The sequence below is a fragment of the Sphaerulina musiva genome (assembly GCF_000320565.1).
Source record: "Sphaerulina musiva SO2202 unplaced genomic scaffold SEPMUscaffold_8, whole genome shotgun sequence".
Classification (NCBI taxonomy): domain Eukaryota; kingdom Fungi; phylum Ascomycota; class Dothideomycetes; order Mycosphaerellales; family Mycosphaerellaceae; genus Sphaerulina; species Sphaerulina musiva.
The window spans coordinates 759,157-786,968 of NW_016017390.1; the positions used below are offsets into that span (position 1 = coordinate 759,157).

A 27,812-nucleotide genomic window follows, 5' to 3' on the forward strand; every position below is an offset into this window, starting at 1 on the left:
GGAGCAATCCCAGGCACTGCTGACATGGAGGATGACTTCAGAACTGATCTCAGGGCCGATTTGACAAGGAATTCACAGTCATGTTGTCTAGATTTCTCGCAGACCGAATATACCTACCTCCTGCCTTAGCTTAAAAGCCCGTAAAGTCCACTGGCACAGAGAAGACGAGTGCTGTCGATGCACACTGTGTAGTCTGTCATACCTAGGTAGGTAGTTGATACGCCTCGCATCATGTTTGTCGCAACACATCTTTGCCCCTCTGCTTCAGCTCGGCGTTATTCAGCGTTTGCTGATCGCCACCATTTACCGCCAAATCAACCATTGTAGCCGCAAGTTCCTCCTTGGGAATGTAATTCCCGCCCAGTAGGAATTTATAGATTGGCTCCCCCGTCGTCACCAGTGAAGGACGCACAATATAAGACTTCCACGATCCACCTTGCTGCTTCTCCATTTCGATGACTTTGGTCTCAACATCTCCCTACAAATTTGATCATCAGTAAGGTACTTTTTACTTTCGCCCACACACATTTGCAGGTATCGGAACAACAGAAGAATAAGAAAAAAAAAGAAACACACACCCTCATCTTCCTCCCATCACCCATAAACCACGTCTGAGCATTCTGATCCGTCACAACAAGCGACCCACTCGTGTACACAAATCTAAATGCCTTCTGACCACCACCACTACCACCACTATCCTTCCCAACCTGCTCAACACAGTTTTCAGAAAACGCCTTTGTAGCAGCCATAGTCATATCGTGATGGACCTCTCTTCCCGAGGTGGGAGAACCCAAAACCCAAATGCAAGCTTCAGCACCTTGGATACTAGCTAGGACATCTGGCGAGTATCCATGTAAAAAGTCGTGGATGATGATAGTTTGGATTTTGGGGTGCTTAGTGGGGAGTTCTGGTCTCGAGAGGACGATGATGGAAGTTATAGTAGGAAGGGAAATGAGACGTTGGAGGACTGCGGAGCCTATGAGTCCTGTTGCGCCTGTGAGGATGATTTTCATGCTTGGGTGGTTGAAGTTGTGAGAAGGCGAGATGCTGTGGGATGGGAGGAGGGAGAATCTTCTGTGTTCAGCTGAGATAGTTCCATACCTATGTTGAAGAAGGATCGCTATGTATTGAGGAAGTGATCGGCAAGGAGCTCACGGTGGTACCAATCTAGATTTTTAGCCAGCAACCAGTGTGCATACATGTACTGTCTACATGTATGTAGCACTGTGCACCAAGCTTGGATCTGGTCACACTTTCATTACCTCCTACCTGACATTCAAGCATTAATAAGATGGTTGATGATGTTGTGAAGCGGCCCATGCCGCTAATCGTCCCATTTACCAAGGACGACAGCAAACAAGTGCCCTGCTCCAATTCTTTCGCGCTCTCGCTCTGTTGTACAACTACCAGATCGAGAAAACTTCAGAGACGTCTTTTCAACACAGGCGATCAGAACCAGCCTAGAAAAGTATGATATCGGCTATAGCTCGAGCGATCTACCTGCGTGTCCCTAAACCTCTTTGATCTCGCTCATCTTCATATGATCCCAAGTTCTCCAAGCTCTGCCCAACCTCCTATATCAGATTGGACGCCACAAAAACTGAATACTGATATACTTCACTCAATAGGCTTGACTGGAGTCAAGCTCCTGCTACCAAGCAACTCCATAATCCCCAGTCCAAGCTTCGGCAACCATTGGCATTGGGCCACCAGCACCCCTGGGACTAGGCAGATCGCCAAGTTCCATTCATCTAGTTCGTTTGTGGAGCGCTGAAATGGTTGGAGGGAGAGCGAAAGCCATATGCCATTGGAAGGGCGCGGGTTTCCCTCTCGTCTATTGCTTCTTTGGATGTTGATGGTGTGTGTACTATCCTGTCCTGCCGTCTGCTCGCGCGGAGAGAAGGTGGAATATGTAGCATTAGATGGAAGGCCAAGGTCGTTGCGGAAAGTACTGTTTGGCAAGGTGAAGGGTGTTTCCCATATTTTCTTCGACTGTTCGACAGTAATATCGGTGCCATCTACTTGAGACTCGGCGAGCAACGGGCAGGTCAAGGAGAGGCAGTAGCAACAGTACGCGCTCCAGACTGCATAATACTCAGTGCACATTGAGTCGATAAGCAGCTTCCACTGGAGTCGTCTCCGGCCGTACATTTACCCATAGTATACTCCCCGCATGGGCCACTCGACCATGTTCGATCTCCGCAAGAGAGATCGAACCTGCTGCGACCCTAATAAGCGAGCTGTATATGGTCGACATCGCATTGTGGCAGAACAAGACGTCAGCAATGGCTCCGCCTCACTGCAGTCTCGCCCGCCTGTATGCAATGCTTCCATCGAGACCTACTTTTCCACGCAGTCGTCGCCGTCTCTCAAGAGCAGTGGCACTCCATCTCAGGACTAGGCATGCAGCAGCTCAACAGCGGTCTCTTATTCTTTGCCTTGCTCCGCCTCGTTCAACTTTTTCTGGACATGTGTCTACTTGAATGGTGGAGCGTCCTGCCACAAACCAGCGCTTTGCGCGACAGATCGTATCGTAGTCGGTTCACCCGTAGCCGTGGCAATGGCAAGATCCGCAACGAGGACGACAGCGAGGCCCTGCAAGACCAGCCAGGCCATGGTCTTTGGCGGAGGTGGTGGCGTCTTTTGCAGCCCTAGGAACGTTCTCTGCTGTTGGACCATGTATGCTCGCCGTGGTCGCATGGTGTTCCGGGTTGGCAGCATGTTCACTTGCAGGGTGAGACGATCCATCGGTAGCAGTAAGACGACGTAGGGAGTCTGACTTCTCACAGAACGGAACTACCTGTACTATGTAAGGTATACCTATAGTTCTAGTACATAAAGGGTCACCACTATAAGGAGGTAGTTTCTAGTGCGGCTTGTTTTGCTTTCACGCTAGCAGAGCTTACGTTTGGCAGACGACGGAAGCCCAAAGTGGCCAGCCGCCACACGTCACCCCCGGCTTTCTTTGGCTTTATCTTCCTACTACTTCTACCCTTCTACCTACTATACACCGCTATATATACTCGCTATACGCTCGCTGCCTACCTTACCGTCACCGCCGTATCCGTCGCTACCTTACCTCTCTCTTTGTCGCCGGATCCGTCGTCTTAATAATAAGTTACCTACGTAACAAAGCCGTTGCTATAGCAACTCGAAGAAAGAATCTACTACTATAATACGTCTACTCTCTCTCCTCTACTACCGTAGACGTAGATAACTATATTATTCGAACCTTAGTACGTTGTTGCGTAGCGCGTAAACTCGTATATTACTAATATACTATAGATTCCTTATATCTGCTACTTTAGTAGCGCTCGGTAGGAATATGTCTACGATAAATAACGGCGACGCTATAGACGAGGACACCGATACCGAGGATACCTTAGAGGATAAGGAGGAGGATAAGGAGGATAAGGAGGACGATACTAGGTAGGCTAGCCTTACTCGCTACTAAATCTCTACTAGAATCTCTGCTAACTCGCTATATATAGGGCCGTATACACCCCCGATCTATACCCGCGCCGGCCTACTACTATAGACTCTAGTAACTTCTAGTTCTACTTAATCGAAAGATAGTAGGGCTAGTTAGACGAGGCTACGGGCAACGACGCGACGAAGAAGAAGGTTACGAAAAATAACCTATAGAAGTTCGACTAAGCTAGCCGAATTATAGAGACTATAGAGGGTATTAATACGCTAGATCTATATTACTAGTATACTCGCGGTCCGCGCGATACGCCGTATAAGGTAGACGTAAAGAATAGTATTATCTACGCCTACTATAAGCGATATACTAAGTTAGGCTATTAGGCCGGGATACCTATTAACGATTCCTCTAGCGATTCGTAGCGAATCGCCTAGCTAGAGGCTACTATTAAAGCGCTATAGGCTACGGTCGATAGCCTATAGGCTACGGTAGGGACCGTTCAAGATAGGATAGGTAAATTAGAGGATTAGGTAGAGTAGCTTATACCGTACGTCGACGAGCTCCGGCGTATAGTCTATAATATAGCTATAGCGGTATAGCCGTAGGGTAGAGTATCGATACCGGAATCGACTACGATTCTACGTACGAATAATTAGTAGATAGGTATATATATACCTACCTACCTATTTATATATATAGTAGCGATATACCGTAGCGAGTATAGCGAGTTAGGTAGGCTACGCGCGATCTATAGCGTTTCTATAGCGAGTTAGCGAATATAAGCTAGTACCGGGTATACCCGACTAATCGGATCGTCCGCCGACCCTACGCAAACTCTATAATATAGGCATACTGTCGTAGATATAAGTCGATAGTAGTAGATAGCTATAAAAATTAGTCTTTTCTACTCGTATCTACGCTCTATATAAGTAATACCGGGCGGCGCCGGCGGTAGTAATAGTAACCGCCGTAGCGTTAGGCCCCGGGGGCCCTACGGGCTTATATCTATCGATACTAACAGCGAGCGCGGCGATTTATTTCTTGCTTAGCGCTCTAGTTATTGCCCTCTCTCTAATTGGAACCGCTAGCTTATATCGCTTAGCTATAGGCGTAGCGGCAGTACTACTCGTCGCGCTCGCTACTAGTATCGCCGTACCGGTAGTACTACTCGTCGCGCTCGCTACTAGCGTCGCTTCTAAGTCGACGAACTTAGGTAGCTTATAGGCGTTAGTTACGCTCTCTGTCTATAATACCTTCTCTTTCTTAATATAAGCGTTGTCTATATCGGTATTACCGTCGATTTCGACAAACTTAGGTAGCTTACGGGCGTTAGTTACGCTCTTTATCTATAATGCCTTCTCTTTCTTAATAATTAGTACGCTATCGTCGTCGTCGTCGGCCTCGCTAAGCTCGTCGTTATAGAGGTGTTCGTGTAGTAAGGTATAGGTGGTAAGGTAGGTGGCCTTGGTACTCTACACCACTACTTGTGCTGCTATAGTTGGCACTGACTGCAGCGTCTGCTACGGAGGCCCAAAGTGGCCAGCCGCCACACGTCACCCCCGGCTTTCTTTGGCTTCATTTTCCTACTACTTCTACCCTTCTACCTACTATATACTACTACATACACTCGCTATACGCTCGCCGCCTACCTCGCCGTTACCGCCGCATCCGTCGCTACCTACTAATATACCTCGGACGTACGTACCTAGAGGACTACGCGCTATAGACTATAATAACTATTAGGTCTATATCGCTATATAGCTCGTAGAAGGTGTCTTGTAGAGGCAGATTATTACTAATCTATACTAGTAGTTCGGTATTTCTATCGTAGAGCGTATATTCGAACGACGGCTATAAGCCTAGGGCCTTACTATAGCCGCTATACCTTTATATCGTCGATAGTACGATATCTTCGACGAAGACGATAGCTTACGTATACGTATAGCGTATACCTATACTAAGCTACGACTTATAGATAGCGAAGCAGTTGCGATTCTAGCGATTAATAGCTAGAAAATTAGTATAAGGATATATCGGCGTATATATAAAGAGCTAGGGTTTAGGAAGTAGATACTAGTAGCAGAGTAAGTATATACTAAAGAGTTAATCGCTATAGCACTCGTAGATAAGCTCGCTAAGTTAGAGGTAGAGGTATATAGTAGGAGGAACCTATATATATATCTACGTTTAGAGATAAATATAATTAGGAGGTACGTAGGCGCTTGCTATCTACTCGCTTACTAAATCGCTATCGGCTAACCTACTTAGAGACCGTATCTACCGTATTGTTAAATTGCTTAATTCCGATAGTATTTAGTAGCGATACGAGAAGGCTAGAGAGTACTATAGTACTGTTATTATACCTAGGCCGTTAGCAGTAATTTTAATAGATACGTACTATAAGTTCGAGTACTAGGGTATTTAGATATATAGCGCAATCGACGTATATACGCGGTATATAGAGTAGATTTACATTAGAATTACTAGTAGATCGGCCGTTTTAGTGCTCGCTTAGTATATCGCGATACTACGCTATAGTAGATACGCGCCGGTAATTATACGCTCGGATCGTAGAGGTAAGACTATTCTAGCCGCCGACGCGTACTATATAGTATATTATACTACTTATAACGTCGAGAATACTAAGCGTAGTACTCGCGGCGAGGCCTCGTTACTACTACTACGATTCGGTAAATACTTCCGATATAGTATAAGTAAGATAAATTAGCGTATCGAGGCATAGTAGAATCAGTAGGCTAAGGCGCTAAATAAATAGCGCGCGTACTTCTATAGCTTAAATACTACGAACGAATTTGACCTAGAGTTATTAGGCGATCGTATTACCTTTCTAGCGATCTATACTACGATTCTCTGTAAGACAGTAGTAGGATTCGTAAAGGTATAGAATTACTATAAGATTCGGAGGCAAAACAATCGGCTATACTCGATTCTAGGCATTCCTTATATATTACGGTATTATCTAGAGCTCTATAGCGCTACGCAGTAAGGTATACGTATACCTAAGGAGGTTCTATAGACGCTCGAAGGGATACTAGAAGGGTTTAGTATATATACTCGCTCTACTCGTAGCCTGCTCGCTAACTTAATACTATAGACCTCGAGGCCTTTCTTCCCGCCGATACCTACGAATAGTATAAAGCGAGCCTCCTCCCCTATAGCTTCGCGCTATCTATTAGTAGTACGTTATACAACGTAGCGACCGGCGACCGTACGCACCGTACGGCCTATATTACCCTATATAGCCTAGTAAATAACTATATTAGCTTAGAACAATAGCTAATACTCGGTATACTTCTAAAGCTATTAGTAGCAAGAGATTAGATATCTACGCGCTAGACGGCGGAAGTATTTAGAGATACTAGCAACGCGCTAATCGCGAACGAGGATTTAGGTATTATCGAGTTCTATAATAATCCGTAGGCTATAGGGCTAGTATCTCCCCTACGAGTATAACTACGAGCTAAGCGAGCTAAGCCCTCTAGGGTATATATTACGGTACGTACTATTATTTGAATTCTTTTCTATATATATATATATATATACTCTCTCTCTCTACCGACCTATTTACTATAGCCGACAACCTACCTAGCCTCTAGGCTAAATACTGTCTAGTCGTACCGTCGATTAGATATAGCGTTATATTCTATAAGTTCAATTTCTGCTCTTAGTACTATTAGCTTAATCTAAACCCTCTACGTACTGAATTCGTACGCGAACTATTATATATACTAGAAAGTAGCCGTCCGGTTACTAGATAGCCGCCGCCGCCGCCGCCGCTATAGCCGTAGCCGTCGCGATCGTAGTAGCTAGTGCCTATATACTAAGTAAAGGTTAGTCGCCTTGAAACGATCTATATAGCGAGTACTTAGCGACGGTTAATAGGGTTTCTAGACATTCGCGAGGATTCCGTAGTACGCGAATACCGTACGTAACGAGGCTAATGTCGCGTTTAGGGCTACCGGCTAAGGCCGCTATAGCCGTCGTACCGTACGCCGGTACGCTACCGCCGACTATACGTTAGCAGTATACGCCGGCCCTACTATCGTCGCGGTTAAATCCGCTGCCTCCGGCTATCTCGTTTAGTATTAGCGTTACGGTATATACGTAGCGAGTTACTACGCAAGCTCTAAAGAATAACGACGAGTAGAAGTACTACGATCCGGTTGCCTATACCGACCTCTATAACTATTAGACGAATCGCGATCGAGTAGCTAATAGCGCTAAGAAGCTGTTAATAGAATTTATACTTACGCGATTCGAGCTAACTAAGTTACCTACGTAGCCTATTATAGCTATTAAAGACTTCTACGACGTATTCTTTGTACGATTATTCTATCTAGAGACTAATAAGCCGAACCGTATATTATCTGCGAGTGTCGCGAGTACCGACGTCCTCGAGTCTATAGAGGTATTTAAAATACCGCTACCTAGTAGATCTACTATACGTACCTATAAAGCTATTATCGTCGTTTAGTAGTACAAACAACTAAGGCAAAAGCGTAAGGATAGGGAGGGTACTATAGCATTACGCGCAATACTATTATACGCGATACTAGTAGCGAGCGTAGCGAGTAGCCGTATAACGCCTATAGTATTAGAAGTCCTCGAGAGTATCGAACAGCTCTACGCCGATAAGTATAACGACGACGGCGAGGTGCATTCGCCCGCAGTCGAGAGCTCCACCAAACAGTTTCATCGAGCAGTGTGTCTGCATCTTTGAACCTTGCCGCTCGCTCGCTCGCTCTCTCGTTCTCTTCCCTGCCGTACGCGAAACGACCTTACTGTTCTCCCATCAGCCTTGGACGCCCCGGACGACCCTGAACCCCAGCCTGTTGCATAAGCGCATCCCCAGCATCGCAAAGCATACATTGCAACCCACGCGCACCGATCCGATTCGAATTCCTGCTGGACAGGTTGTTGAGGAAGAGAGTAGGGGATTCTGATGGTGGAGCTGTAGCGTGCGCGAACTCGACCTCTGGGGCGCCAGCAGCAAGCCTCGAGGTCGCCTGACAATGGCAGGCAGCGGCCAGCGCAAAGACGACGATGCCGACCTACTGGGCTTGGGTGACGGCGATAACCCTGATGGCCCATATTACAACAGCGGTCAGCGTCCGCCCGTGACCGACGAGCGCATATTACACGACTACGACCTGCACGGCCGCATCAGCACATCCCACGATGACTTTGTCGGCACCAGAGCGAATCCGCCCTCCTCGTCGAACAATGTGCCCGGGGGATCACCATACGGTCACCCTTCTGGCCTAGATCCTCCTCCGACCTTGGGTCAGCAAGGACGGCAGATGTCGCAGACTTCGGCCTTGAACAACTACCAGAGATACTCGGACGCTGATGACCATTTCTCGGACTCGGCCTCGGTACAGGGAGGCTACTATGCAGCAGGTGGTGGTATCGACGAGGATGCAATACCTATACAGCACGGTAAGGGCAAACACCGGAATCGCAACAGCATTATGAGCTTGGGGGGAGGCATTATGGGAAGGGTGAAGAACACATTCGGCATGGGACCAGGGTACAGCGAGATGGATTTGCCATTGACGGAGCAGAGAGCGAGGGGAGATACGACGAGCACTGCTGGACCACCTGCAGAGCGTACGACACCCGGTTCGAAGTTCAAATTCGGCTTGCCTGGCTTCACTAAGAAGGTCGACCCGTCCACCTTGGGACCCCGGATCATTCACCTCAATAACCCACCTGCGAATGCCACGAACAAATGGGTCGATAATCACGTCTCGACAACAAAATACAACGCCGTCACTTTCGTGCCGAAGTTCTTGTTTGAACAGTTCAGCAAGTATGCCAACTTGTTTTTCTTGTTCACAGCCATTCTCCAACAAATCCCAAACATCAGTCCGACAAATCGCTGGACCACGATAGTGCCGCTCGGCATCGTCTTGTTGGTGTCTGCCATCAAGGAGGCCGTCGAGGACAACAGGCGTCGTTCACAGGATCGAGAATTGAATAAAAGTCCTGCGCGCGTGCTGCGAGGAACGACCTTCCAAGATGTGCGATGGATTGACATCAAGGTGGGCGATATCGTCCGTGTTCACTCGGAGGAGCCTTTCCCCGCCGACATCGTTTTGCTCGCTTCGTCCGAGCCTGAAGCTCTCTGCTATATCGAAACTGCCAACCTCGATGGAGAGACCAATCTCAAGATCAAGCAAGGTATTCCTGAGACGGCCAATTTCGTGTCTGCTGCAGAGCTCGCTCGACTAGGAGGTCGCGTGCGAAGCGAACAGCCGAACAGCAGTCTGTATACCTACGAGGCGACGTTGACAGTCCAGGCTGGAGGGGGCGAGAAAGAGCTGCCTCTCCAGCCAGATCAGTTGCTGCTTCGAGGCGCAACCCTCAGAAACACGCCTTGGATTCAAGGTGTCGTGGTGTTTACCGGCCATGAGACGAAGCTCATGCGGAATGCCACAGCTACACCAATCAAGCGGACCAACGTTGAGCACAGAGTCAATACCCAGATTCTCATGCTCGGAGGAGTCTTGATCATTCTTTCGGTGATATCGTCCGTAGGCGACATTGCCATACGGCAGACGATTGGCAAACGACTCTGGTTTTTGCAATATGGTGATACGAATCCAGCACAGCAATTCTTCAGTGACATTTTCACATACTGGATTCTGTACTCCAACTTGGTCCCCATCTCGCTCTTCGTGACTGTCGAGATTATCAAGTACTATCAAGCTTTCTTGATCAGCAGCGACTTGGACATCTACTACCCGTTCAATGATACTCCAGCGAACTGCCGAACAAGCTCATTGGTAGAGGAACTTGGCCAGGTGGAGTACATCTTCTCCGATAAAACGGGCACGCTGACCTGCAATATGATGGAGTTCAGACAAGCCAGTATTGGAGGAATACAGTATGCTGGCGAGGTGCCCGAGGATCGGAGAGTGGTTGAAGGTGAAGAAGGCGGCAACGGGATCTACGACTTCAAGGCACTGGAACAGCACCGCAGAAGTGGCGAGCTGGGTGAAGTCATCCACCAGTTTCTGAGCCTTCTATCCACCTGTCACACCGTTATTCCCGAGGTGAAGGCGGAGAAGCCCGGAGAGATCAAATACCAGGCGGCGTCACCCGACGAAGGCGCTCTCGTAGAGGGAGCCGTGGAACTTGGCTACAAGTTCATCGCGCGAAAGCCGAAGCTGGTGACCATTGAGCTTGGCGGCCAGCAGTACGACTACGAGCTGCTTGCGGTGTGCGAATTCAACTCGACCCGGAAACGGATGAGCTGTATCTACAGATGCCCTGATGGTAAAATCCGGTGCTACACTAAAGGGGCTGATACGGTCATTCTCGAACGCCTGGGACAGCGAGATGAGATGGTGGAGCGGACGCTTCTTCATCTCGAAGAGTATGCCGCTGAAGGTCTCCGAACGCTATGCTTGGCGATGCGCGAGGTTCCTGAGTCAGAGTTCCACGAGTGGTGGGAAGTCTACAATACCGCGCAAACCACCGTCAGTGGCAATCGTGCAGAGGAACTTGACAAGGCTGCGGAGATTATCGAACACGACTTCACGCTTTTGGGAGCAACCGCTATCGAGGACAAGCTGCAGGACGGCGTACCCGATACGATTCATACCCTGCAAACGGCCGGTATCAAAGTGTGGGTGTTGACTGGCGACCGACAGGAGACAGCCATCAACATTGGCATGTCATGTAAGCTCATCAGCGAAGACATGACACTCCTGATCATCAACGAAGAGAGCGCGAATGATGTCAGGAACAACATACAGAAGAAGCTGGACGCTATCAATTCGCAGCGCGCTGGAGGGGTCGAGCTGGAAACACTAGCCCTCGTCATTGACGGCAAGTCTCTCACCTACGCGCTGGAAAAGGATATGGAGAAGCTCTTCCTCGATCTCGCTGTCATGTGCAAGGCCGTCATCTGTTGTCGAGTGTCACCTCTGCAAAAGGCGTTGGTCGTGAAGCTGGTGAAGCGTCACCTGAAGGCCATCCTCCTCGCCATTGGCGACGGCGCCAACGATGTCTCCATGATTCAAGCCGCGCATATCGGCGTGGGTATCTCTGGAATGGAAGGTCTTCAAGCCGCACGATCTGCCGATGTGTCGATTGCCCAGTTCCGTTTCCTCCGCAAACTGCTACTAGTGCACGGTGCATGGTCATACCAGCGCATCAGCAAAGTGATTCTGTACTTCTACTACAAGAACACCGCACTCTTCATCACGCAGTTCTGGTACTCCTTCCAGAACGCCTTCTCTGGCCAAGTCATTTACGAGTCCTGGACGCTCTCGTTCTTCAACGTGATCTTCACCGCTCTGCCACCTTTCGTTCTCGGCATCTTTGACCAATTTGTCAATGCCCGAATGCTCGATCGATATCCTCAGCTCTATCAGATCACGCAAAAAGGCATGTTTTTCCGAACGCACAACTTTTGGTCATGGGTCGGCAATGGCTTCTACCATTCGGTCATCCTCTACTTTGCCAGCCAAGCAATCTACTGGCGCGATGGAGTCCTTTCCGACGGAAAAATCGCAGGACATTGGGTATGGGGAACAGCACTATACACCGCCGGACTCGTCACCGTTCTCGGCAAGGCAGCGCTCATCACCAATATGTGGACCAAATACACTGTCCTCGCCATACCCGGATCTCTCGCCATTTGGTTCATTTTCTTGCCCGTCTACGCCACCGTCGCACCCAAGTTGGGATTTTCCACGGAGTACATCAACGTGCTTCCGGTCCTCCTGACCGATCCTGATTTCTGGCTGATGTCGATAGTGATTTTGCCTGCCTTGTGTCTCATTCGAGACTTTGCGTGGAAATATGCCAAGAGAATGTATTATCCTCAGGCGTACCACCATGTGCAAGAGATTCAGAAGTACAACATTCAGGATTACAGGCCGAGGTATGTCTGCTGTCTTGCTCATCTCATTCAGCTCCCTTCTTTCTGAATCACGTGTGTGCATTACTGACTAGTAGATGTGAAGAATGGAACAATTCCAAAAAGCCATACGAAAAGTTCGACAAGTGCAACGCATGCGAAAACAGCGTGGATATGCATTCTCCCAGACGGATGAGTCGCAAGCGCGAGTATTGCAGGCGTATGATACGACGAGGGAGCGAGGGCGATATGGTGAAATGGCGAGTGGGAGGAAGTAGTGGCCTGCTCAGAAAGGTACAGCGTGTCAGCGTTTGTTGCAGCATGGCGCTGGAGTTTCGGGAGATGTGATATATTCACTGGAGCTACGGCAACGGTGGCGAAAGGACAGACAGCTTCTCGTGTGCTCACTTTTGGTGGGCATGGGAAACTTCCCAAGCATGTGTATACTGCGATGCGATTTCAGAAGAGACATGGACGGGAGCAGGCCAGGGCTCATACCTTACGATAGCACCCATCACAGGTTTTGTCATCGCTCTCTTCCACGGCGGAAACCTCACTCTTCCGTCTCGATATAGAGACTCTTTTCCACCTCCCATCCGCGCCCTTTACGAGTTCTGATCGGCCCAATCAAGAGAAGTCGAGCCAAATACTAGTGCCTTCAAAAAGAAAGAGACTCTTAAATTTTCAAAAAGGTATGTACGAACTCTTTCTCCGCCACATGTCCAGCACTATCAATTCCCTCAGTTCTCCAACACATAGCGATATCTCGGCATGCCAGCCTCAAAGTCCAAAATGACTTGATTCGCATCCTTCATAGCACGTTTCTGAACCCACGGCTTGACCTTTTGCCTCGCAGCGACCTCAAACATTTCCCGAATTTCCGCAGGAGAACCAATCAACGAACCCACAATCTTGACCTTTTTCATAATCAACGCCATAGCCACAAACGGCGGCAACACATCATCCGGCGCTCCCACTTGCACAAACGTGCCTCCCACATCCAACAAATTCAAATATTCCCCAAAGGGCATCTTCGGCGAAGACACGGTACAAATGATAACATCCAAAGAATTCGCAGCTTTCTGCGACCATTCTTCATCCGTATCCGTCGCAATCAGTTCATCCGCACCCATCTGCAATGCATCAGATTTTTTCCCATCATTTCTCGAAATCGCCACTACTCTTTCCGCTCCCAAGGCTTTGGCAAACATAATCGCCATATGTCCCAACCCTCCAATACCAATCACTCCCACCCTCTTTCCCGGCCCAACACCATTTTGTTTGAGAGGTGAATACACCGTCACACCTCCACACAACATCGGCGCAGCCTCTTCCGAAGGAATTTCCTCCGGGATACGAAACACAAAATGTCCTGCGCCTCGCCAATATTTCGCATAACCTCCTTGGGCGGTAGCCCCGCTCGGCCAGGTTCCGTTGTACGTCATGACGAAGTTGTTTTTGCAGAATTGTTCTTCGGAATTTGTGCATTGCGCACAGTCGGGTCGGAGACAGGATCCTGCTTGTGCTCCTACCCCGACGCGGTCTCCTACGCGGATTGCTGAGGCTCCTTCTCCGGATTGGGAGACGGCGCTGCCGACGCGGATGGCTTTGCCGACGATTTCGTGGCCGACTACGATGGGGTAGGAGGTTGGTCCCCAGCCGGATCCTATTTTGAAGAAGAAAAAAAAAGAATGAATGGTTAGAGTGGGGTTGTTGATTGATATTGAGGAAGGATGGAAGGAAAGAGAACTTACGAAGAACATGCATATCCGATCCACAAACTCCACAGTGGGAAATTTCTATGTCGACGTCGGTTTCTTCCCATTCTTTGGGCGTGTAGCCTTGCCAGACCATGTTTCCTTCGGCGGAATTTTTGTCGAGGCCGCACCAGCCTTCGAAGGAGGAGTCTGAGGCCATTTTTCTTTTTCTCTTCTTTTTCTTTGGGGGATAAAAGGTTGCTCTGGGATGGATTGATAGATTGGTGATTCTCTTTTTACGAGGTCTTGAGGAGGATTTGAAAATAGACAGAGAGAGAGGGAGAGGGAGAGAGGGTTTGATTCAAGCAGCTATTGTATACCTTATATACCTATGTCAAAACTAAGTGACGTGAAACTACGGCATCATTCTAGACTTTCTCGTTAGAATGGGTGGGTCCAAAGAGAATTGATTGTATGAATATCATAAAGCGTTGAATAACATTGATTTGTTGTTTATTCAGCGGACGTATTGGTTGGTAACTACCTGTAGCCATGACGCGGCAAACACTAGAACTGCTGTTGGAACCACACACCACACTAGTGCCTAATTAAGAAGATTGATGGAATACCAATCAATAAGTGGATTAATTAAGGTCCGAGGTCTGACCTCTTAAGAAGAGAAAAGAGGGGGGTAGGTATCCCTAACTCTATATATATATGCTAAGGAATCAGTAGCCCCTAATATCTTATATAACTTATATTATATAATACTAGGGTACCTATATCCTTCTGTCTAAATATACCTCCCTTAGCTTAATTATATAAGAAAAGCTGAAATACTAGATATAGTAACCGTCTATCTTAATCTAATAATTAACTATATCTACTTACCTAAGCCCTAGACTCGTCCTGAACGTCTAAAATAACCCCTTCGGAAGGTTCTTTATAAAGCTATTAGCTCGCTGTTTTGCCGTTCTAATCTATTTAACGGTTAATCGTCCTGCTATAGTTTCCTATCTTACCTAGTATTAGTAGATATCTATATACCTTAGAGCTATATTAAGTAAACTATACTTATAATTAGCGATATCTACAGCTCGTTAGTTATTATAGAAAACCTTAGTTCTATCCGTACTAGGTTCCTTATTTCTAGAGGAAAATACCTTGTTAAATTCAGAGAAAAGTCGAGTCTACTAGTATCTATTACCTACAATTAATAAGAGTACTAACAACTCTACCTCTACGGTTAATTTAGTAACTGTCTTCTGCTTAGTTACTTACTAATTAATAGCATTACTATATATTATTATTAAGAATCCCTATAAACTCTTCCTGTCTAGGTTATTACTAAATAAGGTATCTATATACAGTTCTATCTTAGGCTTCTCCCTATAGAAGTAGAGCTTTATCTCTCTAGTACTATATAGGTAAGTAAGTAGGTAATTAGCAGCGTCTATATAAGCCTAGCTTAGGTTCTTCAAGAATTGAGAAAGAGTAGTATATACTTTTGCTATATTAGGCCTTACTAGAACAGCTGTATAACTAATTAAACCAACCTTTATCTAATATCCTTTAATAAAGTTAGGTCTAGTAGTATTAGTAGCAGGTTCTAGGTTTCTAGTAGGAAGTAGTATATCTAGAAATCGAGCCCTCTTATAAATACTAAATTTAATGTTAATTTTCGTTAAGTAGGCAGTCTAGCTTAGAGTTAGGATATTAGGTAATTCCTCTACCTCTATACCTAGGAAGAAATTAGGGTCTTTCTAAGTAACTTTAAAGTTGGAAACTAGGTACTAGTTAAATAAGGTAGCCTGTTCCTTACTCCTATAGATCAATCTAATATTATCTATATAGAAAACTATAAGCAGACGGAGATCTATATTTACTATTAGGCAGTCAATTCTAGGAACTAGCTTAAAGCTATAGTCTTCTATCCTTATAACAAACAGGTTATACTACAAGCGAGGTAACTTAGCTAATCTATAGAGTGCTTTCTTAAGGATAAAGCAGGTATCTAGACTAAATCTATATTCCTCTATTCCTTTAGGGATTAAACAATAGACAGTATAGAGAATAGTAGTATTTAGGAAGGTATTTACTATATCCTATTGCCTTATCTTTAAATTCCTTATAAATACTAGGGTAGTAATAGCCCTGAATACCTTATAACTAAGTATAGCAGTATAGGTCTTATAGGTTAATAGTAATTAAAGATCCCTACAGATATAAAGCCTAGCCTTATACCTAAGAATCTTACTACTAGTTAGGTCTATCTTATAGACAAATACCTATACTAAAGGTACTTTATAGCCCTTATAACTAAAGAATACCCTAAATATCCTCTTGCCTATAAGCTTTCTAGCTTTATTAAATACTGCTTGCCTAAACTGTTAGTAATAGACATACCTTTCTATCTCTTTCTAGTTAGTAGGTAGTAATAGTAAACTTGTTACTTAATAAGGATCCTTAAGAGTAGGTAGAGTATAGACTTAGAGGGAAGTAGCTATAGTAGTGCTTAACTTATCTAGGTAATCTTCTAACCGTCTAGTTCTATAGTCGATCTATCTTCTATAGTTGTCTATACTATACTAATAGGTACTCTCTTCTACCTCCCTATCTAAGGCAGGGTACTAAGAGACCGAAAAAGCAGAGGGTAATAAAGAAGCGGATATACCCGGTAAGGCCCCCGGGGCCTAACTATTATCTCTAGTAGGTATTTCTAGCGGCGTTAGGTATAATAATTCCTGTTCTAGCACTTTACCTCCCTACTGTTTACTACCTCCCTAAGGTTAGATAGCAAAAGTCGGGATATTAGTAGCTAGAAAGGGGTTATCTATACCCTTACTTGTAGATTCCTTAGGCATTAAGATTGAGTTAATTACTGTCTAGTGAATAGTAGTAGGAACCAGTTCTCTAAGTGTCTGCCTATTGATATCTAGTGGATTGTATCTCTTATTATCCTTAAAAACTATATCTCTTGTCCTAATTACCTTGTTTAGGGGTAAAGGAATCCAGATCCAAAAGATATTAGTAGAGGTATACCTACTATTACCGTAAAGCCCTCTCTCCTACTACCGTCCTCGGGTAGACGATCGGATAGGCTCGGCTTACGGTAGGTCACGGCGTAGCTCCGCGGTAAAAGAGGTAGGATAGGTAGAGATCCGGAAGGACGCGGAGATGCCCGTAAGTAGTAGGAAAGGTAATATTAGAAGACAAAGCGCACTGTAGGGTAACGACATCAATTATAGTAGAGTAGGTATCCGTATGTCTACGTCCTAATTATGTCCGTCCTCTCCTCCGTCCTAAAAAGAAGAAAACTACCCTATATAGCTACCCGCCGGGAGTAGTACGGCCCTCCCGGGCCGTCCGGCTCTCGGCTCTACCCTAACGCCCTACGTAAAAGAAACACGCCTAGCCGCTTAATACTACTTAGGTACCTAATATAAGCTCTCTCTTCTATCTTGTCTCTCTTAGCAATATCTCTGCGGAGAGCGAAGGCCTTGCAACTAATAGGGTAGAGATAGCTAAGGAAGGGCTTCTTAGTTATGACTTTCTCAAATAGAGTTATCTAGTTAAGCTTAGCAGTAGGGGTCCTATTAAGAAGGTAAATAGCTGAATCTAGGAGCTATAGCTATAGGTTCTTTAGCAACCTGCTATCAATTCTAAGAGTCCTAGATTTGGTAACAATCTCTCTTCTAGCAACCTTACTTGCTCTCTTAGCTAGAGATATTATCTAGGCTAGGTTTCATCTCAATTACTTAGCAGCCCTTAGTTATAGGTTCCAAGTGCTCAATAGCCCTTACAGATAGGTAGCCTAGTAACTAATACTATTGATTAGCCGTTGCTATTAGAGGTAGGAGTAGTTTGTAACTAGAATCACTAGATTATATAGTAGCAACAGATCTAGCAGGTAACGTTAAGGCAGATAAGGTTAATTTCCCCGCATTCTCGGAGTGTAGGGTATATATAGACTTTACCTCCTTAATTCTAGTACTGATTTTTCTAGATAAATTAGTAAGTCTAGTAGTTCTAGTAACACTTCTTATTATAGGCAACCGTTCGATAATCTAGTAACTATGCCTATTACTATACTTAGAGGTAAGGTATACCTAGAGCCTAGGCTCCTTATATAATTAGCTAGTAATCAACTTGTCTAGCTAGTTTCTAGTATTATAGTAAATACCCTTCTTGTTAAGGATCTATAGTAAGACCAAACTTATAAAGAATCCCGGAATAAGCCTTGCCTTAAGAAGAGTAAGCTTCCTAGTAACTCTATTACCTATATTAAGATTAATAGTAGCATCTACAATTGCCTTAGGTTAGTACCTCTTGTCCCTAGAGATTACTATATTAGAGGAGGTTAGTAACTCGGACTTAACGATCCTTGCCCTTATAGCCTCGTTAATAATATAAATATTAGTACTACTATCTAGAATTATAGCGTTATAAAGGCGGGTATAGTAGCTAATTGAACCAACAGATGCCTTAGAGGTTGATTCTAGGGTAGTAGTAGTAGTAGTATCCTCAATCTCTGCGGCTATACTCTTATCCTTTCCTTTGTCCTTTAACCCTTAAGTAGTATTATAGGCTTGAATTGCTTTGTCTACTCTCTCCTTTAAACTCTTGTCTTCTTTAAACCTCTTCTTAATCTTCTTTTTAGTATCCTCTCTTAGCTTCTATACCTTAGGCCTCGGATACTCGGCATTAAGGTAATAGTATTCCTTCTATATATAGTTCCTACTACAGAGGCAGGGCTTTCTTAAAGAGGAGGATAATCGAGTTAAGGACGAAGATTCGGTTACAGCCGTAGATAAGATACTAGCTATAGTAGTTCGATACTTACTCTTGAACTTAGTGTCTCTATTATACTAAAAGTAGGACTACTAGGCTCTTAATTCTAAATAGAGTAATATTACCTCCCTATTATTCTGCTTGTTAAGTAGCCTACCTATCCTTATAGCTATATAGTCTCTATAGAGTAGAGACATAGAAGTAAGCTATACCTAGGTAGACTTATTATCTACTTATATACTAACAGTATCTCTCTTACTATACTAAGTGAACTATAGGTATATATAGTTAGAAATAGTTTTTCTATAAGGTAGAAGAGATAGGGTTTCTAATTCTTTCTTTAACAACTGAGTAGTAGTAAGGGTATTAGGCTTAGTATATTCTAAGAGCTTCTTGAGTTTCTCTCTTAGAATCTTATAGTTAATTACCCTATACTAGAGGTCTAAAGACAGAGACTAGTTAATTATTAATAAGATCCTCTAATACCCCTTTTGCTTGAGTTCCTATACATCCTTGTTATACCTATACTTAAATTAAGCTAGACTGAGGGCTATTAGTATAACGTTATTAGAAAGGGAATTGAAATTAAAGACTAGTTGTCTTCTAGACTAAATAGGGGCTTCTAGGTTTAGTTTATTAATTCCTAGGTTAATATTATCCTATATCTAGAGGGCCTCTACCTCGTTCTTAATATAGGTAATCTATACATTCTAGTCCTACTAGGTACGTAGCTTAGCAATCGACATCGTTAATAAGGGTTTAGGTAAATTAGCTATAGTGTCTTCGTTAAATTCGTCAAACTACTCTAGAACAGCTTAATTCCTAGGATACGAGCCTCTAGGTATCTTTTCTTCTAATATAAGCTGACTTAATAGTCCTTCTTTAACCTCTTAAAACTTAGGACTCGGGGATCGGTCGATTATAAGCTAATCTAATAGGCTCGGGCTTTCCTCTCTTCGTCTAGATAAGCGGGTTTAGGCCGGTATAAAGTAATAGTATACGGTCCTTAGTTATTATCTTAATATAGCGGAGTTTGACCAATCTTAGTTAATTCTAGGAAATATTAGGTAACTCTAACTATCTAGTAACTAATTAATTCCTTTGATTAATCAAGCAGAGCTAGCCGGGCTTATAACTGTTAGAACTATATACTATACTAGTACCTAATTGAGAAGATTAATAGAATACTAATTAATAAGTAGATTAATTAAGGTCCGAGGTCTAACCTCTTAAGAAGAGAAAAGAGGGGGGTAGGTATCCCTAACTCTATATACATATACCAAGGAATCAGTGGCCCCTATTATCTTATATAACTTATATTATATGATGCTAGGGTACCTATGTCCTTCTGTCCAGACACTACAGGTACCTGTAAGGTAGCCATGACGCGGCAAACACTAGAACTGCCTTATTTTTTTAAAAAAATGTCCGTGTTTAGCTCGGCAGACTCTCGGTAGTCCGTCGTTCTAGTAATCATCCTTGCTACAATGTGGATGCTCTCTACGCAAGTCTTCTCCATAGAGGAAAGGAAAGAAAAGGAAAAAAAAATGTCTCAGTGCAACATCATCATCGACATTAGCATCATCATCATCATCGTCGTCGTGCTTCGGAGATTTTCGGTCTTTCTTTCGTATTCGTTAGTAGGTCTCTATATCTGATTGATAGGAGATTGATAGTAGTCAGTCTTCGTCATCCGCCCAACATCCTCAATGAATCCGCTCTCTCTCTTATTCATTTCATATCTGTACATATCTGTACATATCGCTCTCGGTCGGCTATATCATCATCATCACTTCACGCGAGACGAGAGATGCGAGTGCGAGAGCCGAATGACGCCAGATGACTGACCACTTTTCTTCTTTCTTCTATAAATCCCATTGCTGCTTGCTTTGCTTTGCTTCGCTTACCCTGTCTCTGCAGAGCTGGGAGTAACATATCCTCATCAGAGGTTGTGACGGTATTGTTCTTCTGGGAATACAGAAGTCGAGAAAGAACTTTATAGGTCGGTAAGGTACAGGTACATGTAGGTAAGAAGTTGGAAAAAAGTCAGAGACAACAAACGTCAACGCGGGGCGAGCGAGACCGAGGCGGCTACCTACCTTACCTACTTGCTACCTTACACTTCCATTTCCCAACCAACATCACCTCTCACCACCCACTACCGCCTCCAAAAAAACATCCAGTACATTCACATGTACATTATTATATGGACTCTTCGCCACAATTAGCCTATCTCCTCGCAAAAATGGCCGATGACCAACCCGAGAAACTTCCCACTCCAGCTTCATGTACCGCAGGTATGAAATTGACCACCAACCACATTCAGAAGAAGAAGATGTACCTACATACTCGAGAATGGGATTGGCTGATTTTTTGATTGTTACATTCTGGGAGAAAAAGACTTTTGTCTTATTCCATTGTGAGTAATACCTACTTTCTTCTTTCTTTTCTTTTTTTAATTTTTTTCAAAAATAGAGGAACTCCTACTGCATCCGTCTCGCAAGAAATTGCAGCTGTCCAACGACTTCTCAAGAAAACGGGAATTAAGTATTCAATGCATTCTGCAGGAACTACTCTTGGTATGTACATGATATCAGTAAATACAAAAAAATACCTCATCCGTTTCATCTTTCAAATTCTAATTCAAAATCAAAATTTACAGAAGGATCATGGGATGAATGTATGAAAGGTGAGTAATCCCCCCAGAAAGTACTGAATAGGTACATACCGACCTTATGTACCTGACCTTCATAATTGATTGATTAATTGGATTGATTGATTGATGAGAAATACTTGTACCTACCTACGGTACCTTAGTCATCGGTCAATGTCACGCATTTTTACATGCGAGAGGAGTGGTACGGATTCAAAGCGATATTCGAGTGGGTTCAAGGACGGATAAGAAGCAAGGTTTTGAGGATAAGGTCAAGGCTGTGGAAAGATTGTTGGCGGAGGATGATGATGACAATAACAATAAGAATGATGGGGAAGATGATGAGGGTATTACCTATACGAGATGATGAGAGGGAGGGAAAGAAGAAGGAAGGAAGAAGGAAAGAGAGAGATGAGGAAAGAACGAATGAGAGAAAAAGAGAAACAAGAGAAACAAGAGAAAGAGAGAAACGAGAAAAGAGAGAGAGAGAGAGAGAGAGAGAGAGAAAGAGAGAGAGAGAGAGAGGTCCCAAACGTGATTGTTCTCATTGCATTTGGCAGTAGACGATATGATACAAAGCAAAAACACACCCCCAAAAACGCCTGATACATCAAAACATTTCAAGCGTGTCTTCTCCATCCTCCTCCTCCTACACTTCCCACATTCCTCATCACCATCTTCAAATAGGAAAAAAAAAGAACCATAGTATAGTAGTAGTGAGAGCCCAGGAAAAGAATCGTGGCTTCGGCTAGTGGTGAGCGTCCTCGTACGAAGGTGCCTCCTCATACACGGGAAGGGGCTCAGACTGTTCGAGAACGGCGGCAGAATACTTCTTCTCACACTCAGCCTCGGCCTCCGCGACGGCATCGCCTTCTTCGAGGCGGACCGGCTCATAACCGCGGCGACCACCTCGGCGGTGCCGGAACCAGAGAAAGCCGAGAAGACGACCAAAGCAGAGACCAAACAGGCTGACAACCATGCCGACCGCGACGCCGGCCATGGTCGGAATGAGCACCGCGGTGAGGCCACGAGCAAACGAGTGCATGAAATGGTATCCGCCATGGGGACCGTCGACGTGATCGTGGGCTTCCATGTGGTGTGGTCGGCCGTGAGATTCCATGTGGTGTGGTCGACCAGCCTTCTTGCCTTTGGCGCCATGACAGCCGACCCTCTTGCCGCCATGGCGGTGGCCTTGACGCATGCTCTTGACCTTCTCCTCCAGCATGTGCTTCAATTGGCATAGCCTGGCAGAAAAGAATCGGCAATCAGTTTCCCCGTCAAGAGCTGCTAGTGGCGGCAGAATCAAATCTTCCACTGGTTGTGCCGGCTCTCGTGCCTCAGTCGCGATTTCCGTAATGAAGAGCTCCCCCTCAGGAGTCTTCAGGAGCATGATGATAACCTCGTCGAGAGAGACTTGTTGTCCTTCCAATGCAAAGATGGTGTGCTTGATGGGCATTTTCATATGTCCGTCTGGAGAGATGTGCTCCGCCTGTTGGTAGGAGACACCGGAGCTGGTCACCTCGAGTGGTGTCGTCTTTGCCTTGCCCGCCTCCACGTCTTCAACCGACACCGAAGAAGCTACTTGGTTGACGTATACACGCTCTTTCATCGTTTCCAGTTGGATGCCCATGGGGAAGACAGGCTCCCCGTTGATCTCGAGAGTCTTGCCATTCTCGGATACGGTCATGTTGATGACGACGCTGTACGAGCCGCCTTGGATCGAGAACTCCTCCTCCGCCGCAGGCTCCACATCGTTGGCGCCCTCCGTCTGCTTGAATGGGAAGGCACATTCCGGGCAAGGCAGTTGGATGAGGGCGTGTTTGGCACCGGAGCCCTCGGGAAGAACGAGGTCGGCGCCCTGTTCGAGTTCAAAGTTGGAGGGAATGAGAAGAGCAGAGGCGCCCAGCGCACTGGCTGCGACAATGCCGGCTGTGCGGCCGATCATGATGAAGTGCAAATTGGAGAGATGAAAGTGAAAGAGTGGTGGTGGTGGTGGTGTTCGTCGTGGAGAGGACAGGAGAGAAGAAAGGTGTCGAGTTGTAGTTGTAGGAGAGAGAGTGAGGTGGAGAGCCTGGGCCCTGAGGTGTTGGTGTCAGCATAAGGTAGCCATGCCATGTCCCATGATGCTGACGCGGTTTCAGGCCAGTGCCAGTCTGCCCTTTGTTCCCGCCACTAGGGTCGACCTTATCGTCTCTGCCATCGTCCCGCCGTGATTGGCTGTCTGCCAGGTCTGAACCCCGGACCCCGGCGAAACTTCCGCCGACAACGCAGGCTTGTGTATCATTCGTTTCCTGCCTGTTCCTTTGCCTGCTGGCTGCTTCGACTGTCTTCTCTGCTCGTCTACCTCCTAATGCTACATAGACTCCAGAGATGCCTTATCATGGCTCGATGGGATACCAATGCCATCATTCTCCACGGTTGGATTTGCAATAAGAGAAGCTCGACCACGACAGGAGCCTGTACGCAGCCAGATCTATTCCGAGCCATCACCATGTCTAATGTTAGAAAGCTTCAGAGAGACCAGGATGGGAAATAGCGCTTGCGCTTATTTACAAACCACTTCATCAGGGGCTGCTCCAGTTCTCATCTGCTCGAAGCCTCGAACGATTAATGATTAGTTCGCATTGTTGCCCCGTGGGGTTGCACGGCTACGACTTAGGTAGGTCTCACAGTAGTCTTGCCGTTTTCTCGATAAACGGGAGAGGGGCTTGTCAGCTGTACGGCGAGATCTGGTCTCTCAAGACAAGCTGTTGGATACTGGGCCAAGGCGATATGAAGCTTGCACTGCAACATGGCGAGGTTGAGTGAGAGAGAGAGGACGTAGAACTAAGGGGGAAGAGCTATCGTGGCAAACATGTGGCTGTTGCGGCGTGCCATCTTTCAACACATCAGCGTGCTGTTGGGCTGAATTTTGAAAGGCAGGAGACAATACCTAATCGCACTGTCGTGATATATGCTGTACTATGAGATGGAGAAGCCGGACGGTAAGTGGGCGATGCTCTCAATTACATGTATCGTGAAAGTGTCAAAAGACCTTACGCGCGGTTGCAGGTTCTCGAACAGTCTTTACCTCTTCAAATAGAGAAACGCAATGGTGAATTGCAACACCACCTCACTCAACATTCACATCCGCAATAACCAGTCATACCCAACCAGTCATACCCACCCATCTCCTCACATGAACTACATGTGACTCTCGCTCCATCCACAACCCTGACCCAGAACTACCTTACCTTACCTATTCAGAAGCCACCGCCAACTACCAAATCATGGTGTTCAGCTGGAGCGACACCGCAGACAAACAGATGCTTCTGCGCATCATGCATCTCGCAGGGCCCGTCAAACTGGCAGATTTCGACCAAGTCGCAGCAGGAATGCCACCAGGCGTCACCGCTGAGGCGTGCAGGTAAGTACATGTAGCAGCTACACATCCTCCGCATCCTTCCTTCCTTCCTTCGTTTGTTGTCAATGAGAGTGCATGGTGAATGGTGACTGACTTCTCCAACAACAGACAACGCTTACGCCGAATCAAAAAACAAGTCTCCGACAGCGAGAGCTCGAAGGAAACTACTACTACTCCAGTCAAGCGTGGAGTCGCTACCAAGAAGATCGGAGGCGCAAAGCAGAAGGCGCAGAAGTCAGCCCTGGGCGGAGAAGCTGGCGAGTGGGTTGATGATGATGATGGGGACGATGAAGAGGAGAGTCCGTTCAAGAAGTCTAAAATTGAGAAAGATCAGATCAAGTCAGAGAGCAAAGTCAAGTCAGAGCACGACGAGGACGACTGGCTGGTTTGAACGGGGTTACTTACATGTACTCTGAGAAGGGCGTAACTACGTACGACAGGGTGGGCCAGGACTCAGATTCAACTCTTCGTCCTCCCTCGTGAACACTTCATATCAATGTGGTTGCATTTTGTGGCGAGCCCCGAGAGCGTCATGGGAGCTGGCGAGAGAAGCATACCACAAGACGACCCTGCACACACACAGAGAGAGAGAGATGAGTGTCGAATCATCTCTCATACTGGCGCAGATTTGGAAAAAGGCTGGCAAAGGGGCTTGATACCTTGGCGAGTGTTTGCCCATGATTACTTCTAGCAGACCAGAAGGTACATACCTTAGTCTGCATTCATCTCTCCAAGCCTCATTACCTGATAACTTGACACAGGCTTTCTGTGTTTCTCTCCACTTGTTTTCGCCTGCTGTTCTAGTCACGCTCATCACACTCCACGAATATCGCTCTGAATATGCGTAAACACGCTCGAGTACTGCGAGAAGCAGGTGCATCCAGTCATGCTTGCAAGTACCTTACATTGTAGCGAGAAACAAGTCGTTGAGAAACCGCCTCAGAAACGTAGTGGATTACCTTGACGATGAGAGTACCTGGGTACCTACATACTTACCTACCTAGGTACCTTAGGCATACAAACTTTGGTCAGCGGCACGGGCAATATCCAACGAGTATTGGGTCTTAGCAAGAGGGAATAATTCACGGCAGAGCCCATGTTGTATGTATTGCTCTTCTAGCAGCACAGATGAGCATGATCTTGTCTGAGTGGGCTATGAATGGCGAATTTGAGAAGTTCGGGCGGCTGAAATGGCATGGGAAAAGAAAGCACTGGCAGCGCATCGATGAATGCCACCTAATAGGTGTGACTCGTGATGTCTAGATGTATAGCTCGCGAAACTGCGCTGGATGCACGCGAATTCGACTTGTCTAATAAAGGAGGTGAATTTGGATTGGGAGGAGTGCCAGTTCAGATCCTGTTGCTGCCATTCGGGCCCGTTTCGCTCTGCTCATGACCTGTTCTATGGCTTTGGCGGAAAGCTATGCGATCGCGTCTGCTCCATCATCAGCAACATCTTGATACATCCATGCCAAATCACTCCTGCCAAATTTGCAGTCTTCTGGCCTTCCATCACGCCCATACTGTACATTGTCATTTTCCTGTATGTTCAAAGCCTAGGCTATGCAGCACAACGCCATCCCGATGCGTTTCCAGCCCATGGTCCAGCACCAGTATTGTCCCAGCCACCAGAACGCAGAGCTTACTCCATCTTGACCACACCCCCCAGAGCTTTCAGCGTCTCGATGATCTTCTCTGCCTCCTCCTTCGGCACACCCTCCTTCATCATTTTTGGCGCGCTCTCGACGAATTTCTTTGAGTCTACCAAACTGAGCCCGAGCAGTGCCTTGATCTCCTTGATGACCTTTGGCTTGGATGCAGCATCGAATGACTCCAGCTTCAGGTTGAACAGCGTCTTCTCTTCTTTGGCAGGCGCCGCCTCTTCAGGCTCCTCCGCTGCCGCCGCAGGAGCGGCACCGCCAGCTGGTCCCGCAGCAGCGAACCCTCCCACGGGCATATCAGGAATGTTTAAGCGTGTCTAACACCCCACTTGTCAGTACGTTGTCGATATCGTGCTTGCTGCGCGTGATATAGAGGAGATACCTTCAGCGTCGACACGAGGTCTGCAGTCTCCAACAGGGTCAATTGGCTGATTTGGTCTACGATGCCGGCAATCTTCGCGTTGGTAGGCAGTGCTGCGGGATCGGTGGACTGCCATCTCCTTTGCTGCCTTCGGTGTGTCTGAGCGGTGGCGGCGAATCGGGACGACGATCGAAGACATTGGCGACAGGTGCGCGCAGCGTAGGACGGAGTGAGCGACATGGTGGCGGTGTGTGTGCAGGTAGTGCCAGTGATGTTGTGGTTGAAAAAGAAGAAAAAGTCGAGCGGTTGACCACAAAGTTCGATATTGGAGCCGAATCTCGGCCGCAGCATGCCCGCAACGCCGCGCGTGTACAGCTGACGCGCACTCGTTCTGAGGTAAGCCGCGCGCGTCGGTTCTTGGCATGCACTCGAAAATAAAACACTGCACTCGTTTTCAAATCTACTATATTTTGTAGCGTAGTCTTGTAAAATATCGATAAAGGTAAGTTTCTAACATTTATATACTATGTTAGTACTAATAATATAGTAGTAGGATCGGGATAGTAGGTTTAGAGAAGTCGACAAAGTAAGTTCCCTTTAACCGTTACCCTATTGTTATAGTAACATTAGCTATCTAGTATTTAAAGAAGTCGACTAAGTTCCCTTTTACCGTTATCCTATCGTTATTATAACGTTAGTTCTTAAGTAAGGCGACTATTATTAACTATATTATCGAAATTTTTCTAACTTTCCTTTAACTATTACCCTACTGTTATCGTAACGTTAGCTATCTAGTAGGAGAGATCAATAATAGAGTCAATACTCGATAGTAGAGTCGGTATAGAAGATTTAGAGAAATTGATTAAGTTTCCTTTAACTATTACCCTACTGTTATTATAACGTTAGGTGTCTAGTAAGAGAAACAT

General features: G+C 46.0%; 10 protein-coding genes across 10 annotated transcripts; 4 read left to right on the plus strand and 6 right to left on the minus strand.

Annotated features, from left to right (window-relative positions):
• Positions 1 to 229: 229 nt before the first annotated feature.
• Positions 230 to 1,013, minus strand: SEPMUDRAFT_48457 (uncharacterized protein; the record flags this gene model as incomplete). The annotated part of the gene is made up of 2 exons (XM_016909067.1): positions 230 to 478; positions 579 to 1,013. 2 exons carry the CDS (start codon positions 1,011 to 1,013, stop codon positions 230 to 232), a joined length of 684 nt encoding a protein of 227 aa, XP_016758698.1.
• An 847-nt stretch (positions 1,014 to 1,860) lies between these two features.
• Positions 1,861 to 2,721, minus strand: SEPMUDRAFT_69822 (uncharacterized protein; the record flags this gene model as incomplete). The annotated part of the gene is made up of 1 exon (XM_016909879.1): positions 1,861 to 2,721. A coding segment is annotated over exon 1 (291 nt), but the record flags the coding sequence as incomplete, so codon positions are not given.
• On the minus strand, positions 2,476 to 2,721 carry SEPMUDRAFT_49626 (uncharacterized protein; the record flags this gene model as incomplete). Its single annotated transcript, XM_016909122.1, has 1 exon — positions 2,476 to 2,721. One exon carries the CDS (start codon positions 2,719 to 2,721, stop codon positions 2,476 to 2,478), a length of 246 nt encoding a protein of 81 aa, XP_016758700.1.
• Positions 2,722 to 8,103: 5,382 nt separating this feature from the next.
• Positions 8,104 to 14,094, plus strand: SEPMUDRAFT_150636 (phospholipid-transporting ATPase). Its single transcript, XM_016906302.1, has 3 exons — positions 8,104 to 12,344; positions 12,427 to 13,012; positions 13,177 to 14,094. The coding sequence occupies exons 1-2, from the start codon at positions 8,461 to 8,463 to the stop codon at positions 12,596 to 12,598; spliced, it is 4,056 nt and encodes a 1,351-aa protein (XP_016758701.1). The 5' UTR covers positions 8,104 to 8,460; the 3' UTR covers positions 12,599 to 13,012; positions 13,177 to 14,094.
• SEPMUDRAFT_150637 (NADP-dependent alcohol dehydrogenase) lies at positions 12,957 to 14,083 on the minus strand (the record flags this gene model as incomplete). The annotated part of the gene is made up of 1 exon (XM_016906303.1): positions 12,957 to 14,083. The coding sequence occupies one exon, from the start codon at positions 14,081 to 14,083 to the stop codon at positions 13,061 to 13,063; it is 1,023 nt and encodes a 340-aa protein (XP_016758702.1). The 3' UTR covers positions 12,957 to 13,060.
• Positions 14,095 to 21,053: 6,959 nt separating the features above from the next.
• Positions 21,054 to 21,828, plus strand: SEPMUDRAFT_143240 (uncharacterized protein; the record flags this gene model as incomplete). The annotated part of the gene is made up of 5 exons (XM_016903035.1): positions 21,054 to 21,105; positions 21,209 to 21,227; positions 21,284 to 21,387; positions 21,471 to 21,497; positions 21,626 to 21,828. 5 exons carry the CDS (start codon positions 21,054 to 21,056, stop codon positions 21,826 to 21,828), a joined length of 405 nt encoding a protein of 134 aa, XP_016758703.1.
• Positions 21,829 to 21,971: 143 nt separating this feature from the next.
• On the minus strand, positions 21,972 to 23,503 carry SEPMUDRAFT_150639 (uncharacterized protein). The gene has a single exon (XM_016906304.1). It carries the CDS (start codon positions 23,404 to 23,406, stop codon positions 22,210 to 22,212), a length of 1,197 nt encoding a protein of 398 aa, XP_016758704.1. The 5' UTR covers positions 23,407 to 23,503; the 3' UTR covers positions 21,972 to 22,209.
• Positions 23,504 to 23,826: 323 nt separating this feature from the next.
• Positions 23,827 to 24,426, plus strand: SEPMUDRAFT_127266 (uncharacterized protein). Its single transcript, XM_016902140.1, has 2 exons — positions 23,827 to 23,920; positions 23,971 to 24,426. Exons 1-2 carry the CDS (start codon positions 23,842 to 23,844, stop codon positions 24,267 to 24,269), a joined length of 378 nt encoding a protein of 125 aa, XP_016758706.1. The 5' UTR covers positions 23,827 to 23,841; the 3' UTR covers positions 24,270 to 24,426.
• Positions 23,827 to 25,441, plus strand: SEPMUDRAFT_150640 (uncharacterized protein). Its single transcript, XM_016906305.1, has 5 exons — positions 23,827 to 23,920; positions 23,971 to 24,120; positions 24,380 to 24,445; positions 24,513 to 24,867; positions 24,973 to 25,441. The coding sequence occupies exons 4-5, from the start codon at positions 24,731 to 24,733 to the stop codon at positions 25,253 to 25,255; spliced, it is 420 nt and encodes a 139-aa protein (XP_016758705.1). The 5' UTR covers positions 23,827 to 23,920; positions 23,971 to 24,120; positions 24,380 to 24,445; positions 24,513 to 24,730; the 3' UTR covers positions 25,256 to 25,441.
• A 648-nt stretch (positions 25,442 to 26,089) lies between these two features.
• On the minus strand, positions 26,090 to 27,175 carry SEPMUDRAFT_150642 (50S ribosomal protein L12). Its single transcript, XM_016906306.1, has 2 exons — positions 26,908 to 27,175; positions 26,090 to 26,842 (listed from the first exon to the last, which is right to left on the minus strand). The coding sequence occupies exons 1-2, from the start codon at positions 27,124 to 27,126 to the stop codon at positions 26,507 to 26,509; spliced, it is 555 nt and encodes a 184-aa protein (XP_016758707.1). The 5' UTR covers positions 27,127 to 27,175; the 3' UTR covers positions 26,090 to 26,506.
• Between the last annotated feature and the right edge of the window lie 637 nt (positions 27,176 to 27,812).

Coding starts and splice junctions, on each gene's coding strand:
- SEPMUDRAFT_150636 (XM_016906302.1), top strand. CDS start 8,461: ATGGCAGGCAGCGGCCAGCGCAAAGACGACGATGCCGACCTACTGGGC. Junction 12,345..12,426: donor ATTCAGGATTACAGGCCGAG/GTATGTCTGCTG, acceptor GTAGATGTGAAG/AATGGAACAATTCCAAAAAG.
- SEPMUDRAFT_150639 (XM_016906304.1), bottom strand. CDS start 23,406: ATGATCGGCCGCACAGCCGGCATTGTCGCAGCCAGTGCGCTGGGCGCC.
- SEPMUDRAFT_127266 (XM_016902140.1), top strand. CDS start 23,842: ATGGCTCGATGGGATACCAATGCCATCATTCTCCACGGTTGGATTTGC. Junction 23,921..23,970: donor CTCGACCACGACAGGAGCCT/GTACGCAGCCAG, acceptor AATGTTAGAAAG/CTTCAGAGAGACCAGGATGG.
- SEPMUDRAFT_150640 (XM_016906305.1), top strand. CDS start 24,731: ATGGTGTTCAGCTGGAGCGACACCGCAGACAAACAGATGCTTCTGCGC. Junction 24,868..24,972: donor GTCACCGCTGAGGCGTGCAG/GTAAGTACATGT, acceptor CTCCAACAACAG/ACAACGCTTACGCCGAATCA.
- SEPMUDRAFT_150642 (XM_016906306.1), bottom strand. CDS start 27,126: ATGTCGCTCACTCCGTCCTACGCTGCGCGCACCTGTCGCCAATGTCTT. Junction 26,843..26,907: donor ACCTCGTGTCGACGCTGAAG/GTATCTCCTCTA, acceptor GTGGGGTGTTAG/ACACGCTTAAACATTCCTGA.